Source organism: Setaria italica, chromosome IX (genome assembly GCF_000263155.2).
Source record: "Setaria italica strain Yugu1 chromosome IX, Setaria_italica_v2.0, whole genome shotgun sequence".
Taxonomy (NCBI): domain Eukaryota; kingdom Viridiplantae; phylum Streptophyta; class Magnoliopsida; order Poales; family Poaceae; genus Setaria; species Setaria italica.
In genome coordinates, this window is record NC_028458.1 from 43,223,671 (window position 1) to 43,240,134 (window position 16,464).

Genomic DNA, 16,464 nt, shown 5'->3' on the forward strand with positions numbered 1-16,464 from the left:
GGGCGGTGGACGGGCAGGGGCGAGCACCGCTGCACCGGAATCGAGTTGTGTGAAGGGGTGGTTGAGACGGCGGCGGCAACCACTAGAGATGAGCAGGATGGTGACGACGGCGGGGGCGAACGGTGCCTCTGGAGAGAACGGCGAGGAGGGGGGAGGGGGAGGGAGGAGGGAGGGACGGTGGAGGAAGGCGGGCCACACCGGTGCCGGGGATGGTGCCGGTGAGGCGGAGGGCAGCGGCGGTGGGGTGGAGGGTCGGCGGGGGTCAGGAGGAGGACAATGGGACGTGAGCGTGCCGAGTGGATAAGGAAGGGGTCTTGGGGAGGTAAAAGGATTGTTGGTTGATCTGAGCCGTTTGTTTGAGATCTAAGGTCCAGAAATTCGAGTGTGAGAGAAGAAAAAATATGCTACACAGTAGACAGCCCCTCTTTAATTGGAATCTCCTTCGTCAAACCCCTATGCGCAGGACAGATGGGTCCCAACAGAGGATTGCACCATTAAGAAAACGTTTTGGAATGCAAATATAATAATATATGGATTAAATTTCACCGTTTTAGGTTATAAAATGGCATTGGTTTTGGGCTCCGGTGCAGTTGCACAAGTTCAAATTTTGTTTACAAGTAGAACTTAATTAAGTATTGCCTACTTATCAGTGAGATATAGGCTAGGTCGTGTCAGGGGAGCCTCATCGGTGAACTTATTATGTTGTTTTTTGTTCACTGCTTTAATTCTATGTGGTGTTTATTTGTGCTCGTTTGTATTTCTGCAGAAGATACGCATTCTCAAGGAAGTTAGAAAGCAACTGCGCTTTACTCAAGGCCCCAAAAAATCAAGCAAGGCAAGTGACTTGAACTTGTGCTCCGGAACTTTAGATAGAATTGCATATTGCTTGGTTAAAATGTGGTTATTGAGGGACTTTTTTCTGATGGCTTATGCATACAAACTATATTTCGGCAATGTATATTTCTTGAGTCCAAAGTATATTAGGCACTTATTTATCATTGCATAACGAGCTCTATACAAATTCATGCTTATCAACTGTGTCATTGTGTAACTTTCAGTCAAAAAGCAGTTAGTCCAGATAATTTGGGTCTAAGTTTTGGTGGCACTTGGTTCCGTTGATTTTTCATCATGAAGTGAACTAACATTTTTTACTTAAGTTTAGGGTTTCACAAAAATCCTAATGATCTAGGTAGGACTTCACTAGAATATATGTAATCCACACCTTACATCTTCTATATTCACAAGGAACACGGAGACTATTTAAAGAAAATCATCGAAAAACACTTGGAGTATATTGATGGAAGCGCTCGAATAGGAAATCCTAGAAACACCGCCACAATGGGAGGCGAGGGCTCCTATACCTCACCCTTTCCTCTCTACACTGCCTTCAACTTCCCTAGAGCCGTCATTCATTTCAGTGGTGACGCTCTCTGCCTCCTAGGTCACTCCTTGCTACATGCTTTTGTGAGGCTCCCAAGCTTTGCGATCTCCCCCTCCTCAACCGTCTTTGGATGCACATATCTTTCCCATCAATATAATGGGGAACAATGGTCATGGAAGGAGACTTACAAGATAAGGTTACCCCTATCAAGGCCAACAGCTCCATTGCCTCTAGCTTTGGAATGGGCATCCCTAGTAATGGCTCTCTAGAACTAATCTTCACCCTAATAATGCCACTCTCCTTCCATTCTATTCCAATCCTCCCTCCCTCTCCCCCTCCTATCCTAGATCTAGACCCAGGTGGCCATGGGATACTGGACTCTTTGCCAGCTCTGGTCATGTGGTCGTTGAGGAGGTGGCTGCACTCGGTTCGGGGTGGGATTCCAAGGTATGTGGCCTTGGCATGGCGTCATATGGTGGCATGTGCTCTCTGCTCCTCGTCACGGCTCCTAGTGCTGGTGGCCGCATGGTAGGTGGTGGGCTACCTAGGCCATGGCTTCCCATGGGTGGGGCTACATTCCCCACGCCAGTGACCAGCATCTCGCCGTTGGTGCCTTTGCCGGTCCAGTGGCTCCTCACCATGGGAGGCTGATATGCTTGGAGGCTCCCCTCCCTATCATGATGAGCAACTCCACTCGAAAGTGGCCGACTTCTCTATCTTTAGTGGATGGCGCATTCACGAGTAGGAATCACCACTTGTTTGAGTTGCATGAACTGCATGAGCTGCATGAATCTTACTTGTTTGAGCTGCATGAGCTGCAAAGGCTCCTTTGACACCAACATCATCATCAGGACTTGGTATCCACCAATCATTCATGGTCCACCACCAGCTCGTCGACATCGGTGATAGATGGTGGGTGGCTGCTTCAATCCCCACATGAGCATTATGTTGGTGAAACGGTATGTGAATGCATCTCCAACACGCCAAGTTGAAGGAAGCCCTAAATGAAGGTGAATAGGGTTGCTTAGCTTGTGAGCTATTCTAGGGCCATGAAAGCATCTATGCCGAAAGAGGATCGATGCCTCAATAATCATTGTTTAGATTTTGTTGAGTTTGAGGTTGTTACCTATTGTTGTAATAGGATCATAAAGTTTCATGTGCCTCTTGAAGCAATCTAGAATGGCATATATTTGTATCTGTTGTAACAAACTTAATGTCTTTCTGAATGAAATTTGTGCATTATCTGTTCTTGAAAAAAGGAAAGTTCCCCACTTTACATAATTCAATGTATCATCAGGTGAGATGGATTTAGAGGGTGAAACTCGTTCCTAGGGACTTGATCACGTGCAAGATTTTTTTTACCATGTTTAGGCCCCCGGATCGTGTACCATCTCTAAATCCTAGCTGAGCTTGGAGCTCATGGCTCCTTCTTTCTTCTTGGAGAAGGAAAAGTTGGAACCCTTTAGAGCAACTCCAGCAATGGCCCCTACTTCAGAGTCCCTACTCTTTGAGTAGGGGCTGTTCCAACTTTCTGGGGCTTTAGTTTTTGTGCTCAACTCTAGCAACAACCCCTACATCTTGGCCCCTACTTTTATTATGACATGTGGGGTTCACCCGTCGGTGTCCCATATTTCTTTTTATCTTTTATGACATGTGGGTCCCGCTATTCAGTGGCTCAAGCTCTCCTCTCTCTCAGCTCGAGCTCTCTTCACCGGCGTGCCCCTAGCAGTGCATGTCGAAGTGCCCCTAGCAAGCACAAGCGGTAGATCTCCCGGACGTTGGACATGCAGGTTGCAAGCTTCAATTTTGCTTGCTTCTTTGCTTTCGTACCTCTTGCAGGACAGGACCAGGAGTACATGGTGGCCATTCCCTCCCGTGCAGCACGTTGAGGCAGTGAATCACATCTGTAGCAGCAGCAACTCCATTAATGTGAATTGCTCGTGCAGATGGGCTTCGACGCTCGATCTAGACCTGCAGCACAATGGAGCCAACCTCAGTGCGCCGATTTGACTGGCGGTGGTGGGAATCAAGTCGGGAATCGAGCTAGGGGCGGCATCGGCAGATTCGCTCGAGCTTGGATGCCGGCGGGGCTTCGGGTGGTAGGGCTGGGGGAGGTGGTCGGGCCTCAGTGCGGCGTTGATTCGAGCAGTAGTCTCCCATCTGCCTGGTTTGTCTGTCTCTCCTTCCTCAATATGGACCACATTCTGCTCGATTTGCTGATGGTCGGGTGTGGTGTGCCGGAGGCAGCAGGTTGGCGCGACGCTCGAGCCCGTGAAGGAAGAGGAGAATGGGGAGGCACGCACGGTCCAACGAACTAACCGTCGAGTAGGGGCCTCCCTAGAGACCCGTAGGAGAAGGGGCTTGAAGGGGGAAAGTAGGGGCCTCCCTAGAGTAAGGACCCGAGTAGGGACCCTGCTGGAGTCCATTTGTTTCTCTTGGTCCCTACTTTTTGAGTAGGGGCTTGAGTAGGGACTTTGCTGGAGTTGCTCTTACATGGACCTAGAGCTGGCCTTTTATACCCAAGATCGAGTTCTTGCTCAGCCAACCAGACACTCACACGCTATAGTTTTTCTATAGTAATGTGCATGGATGCCCCAATGCCATCACATTACTTCTGTCAATGCTACTATGTGCTACCAGCAATAGTAGCAACTGACCCATGCTGCATGTAATGGCATGGGTCATCCAAGTCCACTTCTCCCTAACACACTCTGCACGTGTGTTGATACACTGTACCTTAGAAGACAGGCAGCGTTAGAATGGGTTATATAGCAATGTGCATATGGATTCCACAACGCAGCCACATTACTTCTGTCAATGCTACTATGTCCTGCCAGCGATAGTAGCAGTTGTCCCATGTTGCATGCAATTGCGCGGGTCATCCAAGTCCGCTTCTCCCTAACGCATACTGCACGGGTACCGATACACCTTAGGATGAATAGCAGAATGGGGGTAGTTAATGTTGGTGACGTGCTTGCCATGAGGTGTTCCTTCTCCGTCCATTTGCATTTAGGGCTTGTTTGCTTCGAATCTTGAGAAAGCTGCCTACACCAAGAAGAATCCTCAGGCGTTGGATTTTGCTTGCCTGAGGCCTAATGCTACTGCCTAGTCCATGCAGGTTTCCTAAGGCAGCAACCAAACATGCCCATAATGCACATGACCACGCCTCACGAGCTAGGCGGGCGGTATGCAGCTATGGGCTTGGCCTCAGCTTGTAAAGCGAAGTCAAGGAATGACGAGTGGCTATAGACAACGCCCTAGGACCCATGTCATGATTAACCATTGGCTTGGCCAAGCAACTCTAGCCGGTGCTCTGGGTATGGTCTACACGGCTGAGAAGCACTGCTCGGCACTCTAGGCCCACAACGCGCTCACCCATGGACGAGAGCAAGCAGCATAGGCCAATGCCCTAGGGACCACATGTTCCCACCCATGGACACGTATGAGCAGTGTTGGTTGGTGCTCTAGGCCCTCATTGAGTTCGTCCATAGACACAAACCAGAAGCCCCGCTCGGTGCCTTGGGCCTACACATCATTTTGGCTACCCGCCACCGGCCTCGTGTCAAGTACACAATCCATGCTTTCGTTCCCTGGCCCAATCTATCATATGGGCAAAGGAGAACCAATGGCCACGTGTCCTAAAAAACCGCAGGAGTTTAAGGAATGCCATAGGGAATCCCTGGACCTAATTAATGAATTCGTGCACCATGCTTGGACACCACCTCTTCACTACAAAGATCAACACCATTACTACGCTTGAACATTACTTTTTTTCGTTTACTACTACTCATTTCCACACCAAGGTGAAAAACTCACAATGAAAAGAGTGGTAGAATTGGATCATATCACTCTCCGTGCTTTTGTTGAACTCATGGTATTCACCTAATGCTTTCCTATCATACACGTCACAACAAAATGGTAAGGAATAGTGCATTCTACATACTATAGACAATATTATGCGTTTTCTCAAGATCTAAGATGGCTCGCTTCAAGTACTACACTGCAGCGGTTTGGGGTGCTACCCATCATCGCTTAATGTGTATTTTCCTAGAAAAGTATTCCATAACAACACACACCAACAAGTGTTGTTTGTCATACTTCCAACCTACAATGACCTATTGGACTTGGATGCAAATGATATGCAAATCTACCCTCCATCAAACCAAACATTCTCCTTGATCCATGACACAATTTATTCTTGATGTTGTTTGTAGGATATCCTACAAACCCCCATGGCTTCGATACGTTGACACAATTTATTCTTGATGGTGCTTCCATTTTGTCAAAGCTTATCGTTCATCCTTATGCTCCTACACATTCCTTAAAATGAGTCGAGTATTGTTAATTTTTTATCCAAAAAGCTAGCATAACCCTTACTGCTCATCAATGTTGTGACACCTGCCTCTTCTATGATGCTTGCACCTTTGCCTTGTTCATCTCTAGCATAAGGCAACACACTTCATTTGGAACAACTATATCATTGTGCTCGCGCTACTTGTTGGATAGTCAATGCTCACTACAACATGGAGTGCACCGACAACACCATATGCATCAACTATTGTAACATCTTTCTGTGATACAGTTGTCCTAGTGTCCCTACCACTCTTGTTAGATCTCTCTATGATGTCTTGGTTAGCTGTGTTTGTCACACCTCCACAGCACTACCACCAATGCTAACAGCCTACTATGTCTACTCAGGTGATGCCCTTGCTATGGCCACTCATAGCACTAAGAGCCTATGTATTTCTCCATAAGTGTCCTTGACCTCACTATCTCCAGCATCTATGCCCTATCCAAAACATTCTGGTGAACCCGGAATAAGTAGGATTTATTTGGTGAAAACATTGTGACTTTTAAATGGTTTTATACCACAACAAATACCACTTATATGGTTCTTTCTCTTGTTACAAAGCTCTCTCTAGGTGTTTGTGCTTTACTAGGATCGTGCCCGTGCGTTGCTACGGGTAAAAAAAATGCTATCGTGAGCATAGATAGTTTAGAATGGTACATAATGCACACAATAAAAATCAGTTTAGAATGGTACATAATGTCACACAACAGTTTACAATTGGATTTTCTAAATGGAGTTTGCATGCTACACATAAGTCAAGAACTACAATGATATTTTCAATAGGTTAACAGTTCTCAAGTATCTCAACCGTATAGTCTTCCAGGCAGTATCATGGTTCACCACTAAAGTAACCTAAAATTCAACTAAAGTCCTGACTTTGCCAGTACCCATGCCATACATGGAGCTGCAAAACAGAGGATCATCTAAAAATTAGAAACATGTATATTTCCTTGAGATCTCATCTTTTTAGTCTAATGGAGATTAAGCTTAGTCTGATGGTCTGAAACTTAATACTTAAAAGGGTTTCACATGACTGAAAGCGCAGATTAAGAATGCAAAACACTAAGCTTCAAAGTCCATGATTGCCAAGAGCTGAAACACACTACATTGTGTTTACCATGTAACTTTCCCGTGTGCATCCATTGGATTACTACAAAGAAAGTTTGAAAAATGGTATGTTAAGCAATGAACAAATCTTGATTGCAGTTATTATAACACTATGTCCATTGAGGAAACAATGTTGTAATATTCAGCTGTTGAAATTTGTATGCATTGATTAGAAGGGAATGAATGAAATGGACATGATTAAGAAATGAAAATAAGAAGATAAAAACCTTGACTTACCTCTACCAGTGCAACAATAGTAATGTCTGAATGAGTGAAACAAGCAGTTGGGTTGCTTAAATGAATCTAGGATGTGGTCCCTTCCAGAGATTTGCTCAGCAACTACATTTGAACAGTCAACTGAAAAATAAGCACAAACTAGAGACAGAGAGATGCAACACTAGCTAACCAAACTTGCTTTGCTACGAGCTGAGATCGTAGTCAAATAAAATAACATCAACTAGATATTCAAACAATTATGAAGTTAACCTATAGTGAGAGAAATCATAACATTAAACATATGTTCCTATTGTGAACCTCCATATTGAATATTGATACTATCATCTGGTAAGTAACTGTACTTATACTTACCGAACCAACATGAGCAACAAGACTCTTAATTAGACCTCTTTGAAAAAATTACATGCCCCTAGTAAGCACTCAACAAGGTTTATCATAGTGGTGAGTGTTCCTGTCTCAACAGGTCCTGACCTCCTGGGTTCAATTACAGCTCTTTTGCTCCATTTTTAGTATTTCTCGGTCAATGACAGATAGATGCAGGAAGTTGCTAATAGGTAAACAGCAGTCCCCTTTACCATGCACGCGCAGCTGCATACGCTTTCTAGGAGTGCATATTTAGTCATTCCAGGGAATCTGTTAGGAGGAGTACGATGGCATGGGCAAGCAACAAGGTTAACATGGATAAGATGCAGCACGATGAAATTCCTGCTACTTTGAGATGACCTGCATAGCCCTGCAGAAAGGTGAAGGACAAAAGGCCATGTAAAAGTCATTCTTTGTTGGGCATCTCTATTTTCTCAGAAAAAGAGAAAGAGGGAAAGCCGAGGTCACCAACAGCAACAATGGTGCTGGCACATTGGTGTCCCCATCCATCTATTGATCAGGAACCTCCCCGCATCAGCAGAAAAATCAAATGAATAATGGATTGGGCATTGCTCGACAACGTGAACCAATAACGTGCACTAACCTATTTTCGAACCAATAACATGGACTGGGCTTCACAATATATACTCACTCATGAACACTGAAGAGGAATGCGTTTCTCGATTAATCAACAGAGATCGAAGGGAACAAGAATGTAGCAAAATTAATTAGCTTTTCACTATGATACGGACCTCTATTTTCAAATGGGAATCGCTCTTCCCCGCCACACTCGATGGGAGCGCGTTGATGGCAGTGACCTCCGTGACACAGCCCGTCGAGCATTGTCTCGCTCGTGCCGCCCCGGAGCGTGTCAATGGTGGTGACCCGGCCACGGCTGTCGAGAAAATAATTGAAGGTGAGGCCGTTCCTATGATAGTGCTTGGTGGTTGGCGTCAGCGGGCGGAGTGAAATAAAGCTTCAGTATGTATTAGATTGAACTGGAAACCTGGAGCAGATACACAAAGGAGCATGAACTTATTTCTGTTGATGCAAGGCAGAATGGGATCTTACCTTAAAGGTCAGAACGGTCTGTCCCTTCTTGCTTTTCCTAAAAGCTGCTACTAATACAAACAACAAACAAGCTAATCATCATATTAAGTAAGCATACTTGTGCAAATCTAGCAGAGTTACTGATACTGCTCTTGATAAGCTCAGTACTCTGGGGTAGTTGCCTGAAATACAATCAACCACTGAGAGCCTTAGACAAAGGAAAACAATATGAATTAAAGATAATATGAAACAGCATAACTGGCACAAACCTGCTTAAGTGCAACAGCCAAGCCACTAATGGTATGGTTATGAGGCCCACCTTGCAGACCTAGAAAGACGGCAGTGTTGATCTTGTCCTCAAAATCATACATAACCTGCATAGTGATATACCTTAGTCCTTGCTTTTTCTTATGTACTACAACCATAAAGATTAAACCATCTGCAAGGCTAGCAAGGAAAACAAGCAACAAAGGACACATTCATGCTTGTATGCTACCTCTAAATAAAAACAGTAAGGAGATAAAGTAAAATCCAGATCCATGTACCTGGTAACCATGAGAAAGATGCCCACCGTGAGGAAGATCCAAAGCCATGATCCTTTCATGCGGCTTCAATAGGGCGGTGTATACCTCAAAGTTGGCAGGTGAACCTGATAGAGGTTGCACATTCACTGTAGAGGTAAACATTGGTTATTAAGAGCTGACCAAGCGGAAAGCCTCCAAAGCACATTTCTGACCCAAGGATTCGGCCATATCAATGTATCTGCAACCAAGAAAAACCAGAACAACAACCAATTCAGGTTATCCATGGATTCACGCAAACGGCAATTCGATTTCTCTTGCAAACATGTGTGTTTCCACTGAAACAATCCCAACAATGACAACTGATAGAACATGGCCTTACTCATTCCCATCGTAGTATGTTGCGCCGGTGTACCCCTCGCTGTACTTGTTGGTCATGACAGAACCCACCGCCTGCTTCACTGACACCGACGTGAAATTCTCCGACGGGATAAGCTCCAGCCCCTGCATCAAACATTTTGACATAGACACAATTCAATGAGAACAAAGAATATAATATAATCCAACATTGCAACAACTGCATATGACTGAAGAAGTAGGTCTAGAAAAGATGACTGAAGGAAATAGAGACCACGGCGGATAACCCTCACTGGGATAGCAGCTTCGCCCATGGCACCGCAGGCTGCTGTTGCTCCAGCTCCTTCCTCCTCTTCGAACTCTCGGCCGCTGCAGCAGCTGGCTTATCCGCTCCTTGATCTGCACCAAAGCATCAAAACCCCATGAGCTCGATTCCAAACCCATCGCACCAAACCCTAGCACCCGAAACGCCTGCAAAGACCGCCCCTTTCTGTGCTGCTACCCCCGCCGAACCGGCGCTCCTCGTCGGGGCCGCAGCCGTAGAATCCTCCTCGGCCCTCCCGGCTCGGACGCCGTCGGCAACGCCGGGTCCTCCGCCTGGTTAGGGTCACAGTTCAGATCGCTTAGCCGGTGGGTCAAATCGAGAGGCGGCGACGCGGGATTCTTCGATCCACAGTGGGCTGGCGTGCTCACCTTGGGCCTCTTCGGGGGAGGCACGGATGAGGAGGATGGCGACAGGGATGGGCGCTTCCTAGCGGCCGCGGTGGCGGAGCTTCGGCGAGTCTCCACCATGGTGTGCGTCGGAGGCGAGGGTTTCCTCTTCCGCGGCGCGCTGGTGCGAGAGGCGTAGCCTCGCATGAGGAGGGAGAGCGGCGGGCCTGATGTGGAGGATGGCAAGCGACTCCATGGATGGAGCGGAGATGAATGTGGAGAGGATGGAGGACGGAGGTGCGAGCGGTGTACATCGGGGAGGAGGAGGACCCGCATTAGGGTTTGGGTGGAGAAGGGGAGGCGGCAAGGGTGGGGCTGCGGGGGTGGTGGGGAAGGAGAGGCAGCAGGAGCCGAGGGATCGCAGGAGGAGGAAGCGGACAATGGAGGGCAGGAGGAGGGATCGGAGGGCTCGCGATCTATTTTCTTCGGAAGAAACCGCATAGGGGCGGACGGTGGAGGAGGGATCCGTGGAGCGGACGGTGCAAATCGTCTGGAGCGAGGGTCACGGAGCGGAGCGGAAGGAGATGTATGAAAAAAAAACCCTTTTCACTTGTTTTAAGTAGTAGAGATATGCCATGTCATCTGTGAGTACTAACATAACATATGTGTCAAATATTAATGCTGGGTTTATGTATCGTCAATATATACATTTTTCTCTATGGGGGTTGCATGATGTTTGTTTCAATTGTCAATGAAGTTAAGCCGTCCAGATGCTAGGTGCTTAGCTGTTAATGTGTTGTGTTGTATTTTCTCTACAGTTATCATTGCATGCATGGGTGGCTTTTTTTTAACTAGGATTCTGTATATATCTGTAAAATTTATTGAACCCTTCATACATTGGAAAGTAGATTATTTAATTAGTTAGTGTTTTAAACGGCTATATCAGTTCTTCGTGATGCTAAGTCTCCCTGTTGCACGTTAGATTTGTGTGAGAATGCTTTGGGATGGTTGTATTTAGAACAAAAGTCTGTTTATTTGCACTTTGATGCATGTGGCATGCATGCTAACAGCCAGGGATGGTAACTACAGTTCCCATGCATGTTGGGCACGCTTGTATTTCTAACGGATTCCTAACTATTCCATTATAATTTGATGGAGTGGTCCAGAATGCGATAATAACTAGTGCTGTGTTTGATGCCAGGGCATTATTATATATTTATACCTGTGAATCTTGTATTTTTTTAACAAGCTTTTGTTTCTGCAATTGGTTGTAAACTTCAGAATTTGGTCAGGTAACCTATGGGATTACTGGTTTGTTTAAGTTCATACTGTTATATTTCCTTCTATATTCTGAATAACGATTAGTAAGTTTTTGAATCTGACATTTTGGCAGTGCTTTTTATGATTTCAGGTATTTATTTCTTTGGGTTGGACATGGAATGCAACAAGGATGAGGCTGTCAGAGCAAAGGATATTGCTGAAAAGAAGTATGCATCAATGGACTTTGAAGGGGCCAAGAGATTTGCCCTCAAGGCTCAGGCTCTCTTTCCCACACTTGAAGGCATTACTCAGATGATCACTACCTTCAGTATATACCTTGCTTCGATGGTGAAGATTGCTGGTGAGAAGGATTGGTATTCTATCCTATCTGTGCCAATGTCCGTGGATGATCAGGCGCTGAAAAAACAGTATAGGGAGATGCTTCTTCAGACCCACCCGGATAAGAACAAGTCAGTTGGTGCTGATGGTGCTTTCCATTTGGTCCAAGAGGCCTATAAAGTGCTATCTGACAAACAAAGAAGAGCACAGTATGACCAAAAGATATTGCCACACCTGACGCCCCAGCCAAGAAAAACTAGTGCTTCTCCAGGTGTTGCCAGAAAGTTCTACAATTTTGCAGCCAATAATGCTGCTGCTTCTACTGCAGGATCAAGCAACCAAATGGCAGGAGCAGCAGCATCTACAGTCCGGCAGGTTCAGCCTCAGCCCACACACCATAAGCGGGCGCCAGTTCAATCACCAGGAAAGGACCTTGTTACATTCTGGACTTCCTGCAACAGATGCTACATGCAATACGAGTACTACAGGCAATATCTGAATCTCAACCTCCGCTGCGCTGGATGCAATCAGGCGTTCCTAGCAACAGAGATAGTGATTCCAGCAACTGAGCGTGCAAAGACGACATCTGTTGGAACTACTAAGAAGATGAAGAAAACTATGGCTGAAGGTCCTGCAGTTGGTTCATCATCCTCCGCATAACCACCCAAGACACGTAGAGAGTTTGTTCGATGCAGATGAAACAGGTACAAGCTATTTTGTTAGAGAAAGGAAAGATTGCTGTGGTAAGAAGGCTCAATGAGATAAGAAACATGTACGGGAACAACATGGGCTAGACCCAGCTTCGCTTTCCAAAGTTCTTCAGCAGGTTATAGAAACATCGGACTATAATCATGCATGTGAACGCGTGTATTTTATTCCAGTATTAAACTTTTATGTGACTTTAAATGGATATATGATGCAATATGCTGTACTGTAGTTTCTCAGCGATAGCTTTTAATTAAAGTGTTCATTAGGATCTGCGTTAATTTGATATCTGTTTTCATCTCAGTAGACTTAAAACTTAATTGCCTCCGAGATAATGGAACTGCTAATCTATGTTGAGAATTCCCTCCTATTTTTTTCACGTGTGTATTTTAACGTTTGCAATATAACTAAATACGACACAACACCTGCTCATTAATAAGTGCCGTAGAAATATAGGAACGGTTACTATGCTATTTTTCTTAGGCCCGGTTTGTTTTAGCTTGTGGATTGTCGTAGCAACTTGCGAGCTAATAAATAGAGCCTAATCACAATACCTAGCTTTGTTGTCCGCTCCCGTCCTGACTCCTGAAGGCTTTAACCAGAGAGGTGATATATATGTGGTGATGTGGAAGGCATGCAGTAATCAAAGTGCAGTTAACTTTGAGTCAGTAACTTGAGCCGTCAGGCCTAACTGTTAGTGACTAACCTAGTCTTTCGCCTGTGCATGGCTCCCCTGTGCCACTTGCCGCCCGCCCGCGCTGGCCCGAGCTCGCCCACCCGCACGCCGCACACTAGGGCCTTTTTGGCCGCTGCCTACATGCGCCCGCCCCAACAGCGGCGGCGCTTATGGTGCGGCGGACGAAACGTTCGCCCCACTTTCGGCGTGCTGCGCCCAAATTGAACTAGCCAGCCATGGCGTTCATGCTGTGCGCCTAAGCTGCGCGGAGCGCCAGCCAGAGGACACTGCAGCACGTCGTATTTGCGGCGCGGCAAGTTGTGGCACGCGTTGGTTACCAACCAAACGCGCCTATAGTGCGCTGCCCAACGGAGCTAGCTCTCAGCGTCTGCCGCTTTCCGCTGGCTGTTGTCGGATACGTGTGGCCATAGAGAGAGGGGGCAGCCACAAATTTCGGTTGTCCCTAGCGCGATATATTGATGGAAATATCTATTTAAATGTTGATAGATGTTTAGAATAAAATATATCAAACTTTATAGTGTTGCGGATGTTGTTCTGTGATGTTGCAGGTGTTATATCCTCCATTGCATGTTTCATATGGCTGGAACATGAAGTATTATGTAACATGCAAGAATAGTGTTTGAAACATCATAAATTAGCATTTGGAATATAAGAAAAAAATTATATTCCCTCCTATATAAAGTTAGGAAACAATTTTAAACATAACATAATAATGTTTACGACATTATCTGCAACACAAAAAATTTAACAAATTTCTCTTAAAAATCAGTCAACATATAAATAGCAAATCTGTATATTGAAATGATATGTGCTGGCTGGTAGTTTGTGCGGGAGACCTAACCACTCACCAGCACAAATAATTTTCATCTTTTATTAAATATCAAATACTTGAGTGTAATTAGTAAATTTCTTCGAAAATTCTTGAAACTCCTACACGATAATACACACACATAGTCTATTACATGTAAAAATTATATTGGGATATATAAGATAAATGTTTTTGGCAAGTTACTTCACAAGCTTCAAAATTTGCCTTTAGTTATATCAAAACACTAATGTATCCATTTGTAAACAATATATAGTCTAATTCTTCTGAAATGTATTAAAATTATTACATTAAGTTTTTGTGCTCATAAAATGATTCCATGCTAGTTTATAGAATTTTTAGAACATTTTTTACATAATATTAAATTTTGTTTTCACCAAAAGTTTTAATAAAGTGATAATTATACCTAATAAACATGTGAATCTTTTATGTACTTTCATGATTTGAGGTAAAATGGAACATGGTTCCTTAGCGTCATTTTTCTACAAAATTTGAAGCTTATCTGCGCTGGTGGTATGGTAATAAAAGGACCAGACCCCGGAGTCTTTGTGCTGCTGGGCAGCAAGAGGCCTGCTAGTTCTAAAAAAGCCAAGTGCCAAGTATCAATCATTTTTGGCATAGTGGAGTGACTCACGCTCAACAACCAACTCCACCAAGTTGATTAGAGAGAGGCTGAATACCGGAACCTCAATCAAGTGGCATGACAATCACCTAGGACAGCATCAAGGCCCTCGCCCACAGCTTGTGCAACGTCAGTTTCCCTACCGACGAGTTCAGCCATGTACTAAACCTGTCCTGCAGCTTCAGTCTCAACTAGTCAAAATTGCAGGTCGTTTTGGCTTTTCTAGTTCATAAATATTATTATACATCTAGACCTACACTATATGTTTAGGTGCATAACAAAAACTATGGACTTAGAAAAGTCAAAATGACCTACAATTTGGGACGGAGGGACTATATTTTACTCTCCTCAGCTCCAAGAGCCACCAGGACGAGCAGCACGCTGGGAATGATGTCGCTCATGCCATGGTCAGCAAGGGCATTTCCTATCATCTGGTAGTTGAGATTCATGCATAATATCCCAATTTTTATGCTCATTTAAAAGTCCACTAGAAATTTGAATCTTTTCAAACTTCCAACAAAACCCAAGCTATTGAAAAAAATAAACAATAAGCATGAAATCTCACATGTGTTGCATATATCTTCTCTACACCGGCCATAGATCTAACTAAATCCTTTTTTAAGGAATTACGGCGGGCAAAAAGCCAACCTGAACAATTATATAATACGCAAGGTTTTTGCTATAAGATAAACAGCGGCAAGTGCAGCACAACAAAGACTATGACACAAGAGGGCGACCAGAAACCCAAACAAACGGCGCAGAAGAAAAGAACAGCAAGAGGGAGATCATGATAAACAAGACTCCATCCTGAAGAAGCGAGCCTACTTGCAACCATTTTGCCAAACAGCTGCCGACTGCTGCTGAGCCATCCCCTCCCCCCCCCCCCCACACACACACACTCTGAGAAGCTTAGGCCAATGCATTTCCAATCATCCATCATCCATGCGCCGCACTGTTGTCACCCTTCCAACATCCAACGAGGGGAGGAATCTACAAAGGATGAAGGGACCGCCCAACGGAGGAGGACCAGAGGTTGCTGGAAATAATGATGATCTCCCTTGAAGCTGAAGGCAACACCGTTCACAGCGCATCCGGGCTCCACTTGCCACCATCTGACGCCCTTCAAGGGGAGGAACCCAAGAAGGGGGAATGCTGACAATCATGGAGAGAGAGAGAGAGAGAGAGAGTCATCCCGGCATTTGATTTGATGACACCATCAACAAGGAGCACGACGACAAAGCAGAGGCACCAGCAGTGGTCTCACCAGACCACAGAAGCTGCCAACAACAGGAAAACAAGTTGTCAACCTGCAGGAACAAGAGCACAAAGAAGACACCCAAATCTCCCAATAACATGGAGATCGCGAGTGAGGCTGGATGCAGATGATGATGAACACCATGATGATCGTGCGAAGGTGAGACGCCCCCCGCGCGCCGAGCACAGAGCTTTCATTGCATAGAATAGGGGCTGCGTTTGAGGCGAGCCATGCAAAGGCTGGTCACCCCACGCAACGAGCATGGACCTTTCACTACACAGGAGCTGCCGCTGCATCCAAGTCGCCACTAAAAAGCGCCATAGAGAACGCAATAGCCATGGCAACCATTGCACCTCCACCGACTACTTGAGCTCAAATTGACTCCATGAGTGATTGGGAGTCTCGCCCATCCTAGAGGCAGTGGTGCACCGAACTGCACCCGCGAGAGGCACACGCGCCAATGGTCACTGCACCGGCCACATTAGGCACCATGCAGCACTCCAAGCGCAAGCTGCTCAGCAAGAAAGAGGCCGGAGCTGGGCCACATGTGGTCGGATCTGACAATGGTTGGTAGGATAGAGTTGAGTAGACACCAATTCCATGAATGGACACCCAGATCTGAGAGAGGAGGAAGAAAGGGTTGGCACAAATGGTCACAGCGCAGCCCAGCCCAGCCATGCCACCACTAAGTAGATCCATACATGGGAACCCTGGATTTGGCGACCCGAGGACGAGCGTCATC

The 16,464-nt window shown here is 45.6% G+C and overlaps 2 protein-coding genes across 2 annotated transcripts; one reads left to right on the top strand and one right to left on the bottom strand.

The window, feature by feature from the left end:
- Window positions 1-8,650: 8,650 nt before the first annotated feature.
- On the bottom strand, window positions 8,651-10,159 carry LOC111258477 (serine hydroxymethyltransferase, mitochondrial-like). The gene is made up of 6 exons (XM_022829771.1): window positions 10,061-10,159; window positions 9,393-9,514; window positions 9,226-9,251; window positions 9,035-9,138; window positions 8,759-8,863; window positions 8,651-8,671 (listed from the first exon to the last, which is right to left on the bottom strand). The coding sequence occupies exons 1-6, from the start codon at window positions 10,157-10,159 to the stop codon at window positions 8,651-8,653; spliced, it is 477 nt and encodes a 158-aa protein (XP_022685506.1).
- A 98-nt stretch (window positions 10,160-10,257) lies between these two features.
- LOC101775819 (J domain-containing protein DDB_G0295729) lies at window positions 10,258-12,277 on the top strand. Its single transcript, XM_004986863.1, has 2 exons — window positions 10,258-10,315; window positions 11,430-12,277. Exons 1-2 carry the CDS (start codon window positions 10,258-10,260, stop codon window positions 12,275-12,277), a joined length of 906 nt encoding a protein of 301 aa, XP_004986920.1.
- Window positions 12,278-16,464: the final 4,187 nt, after the last annotated feature.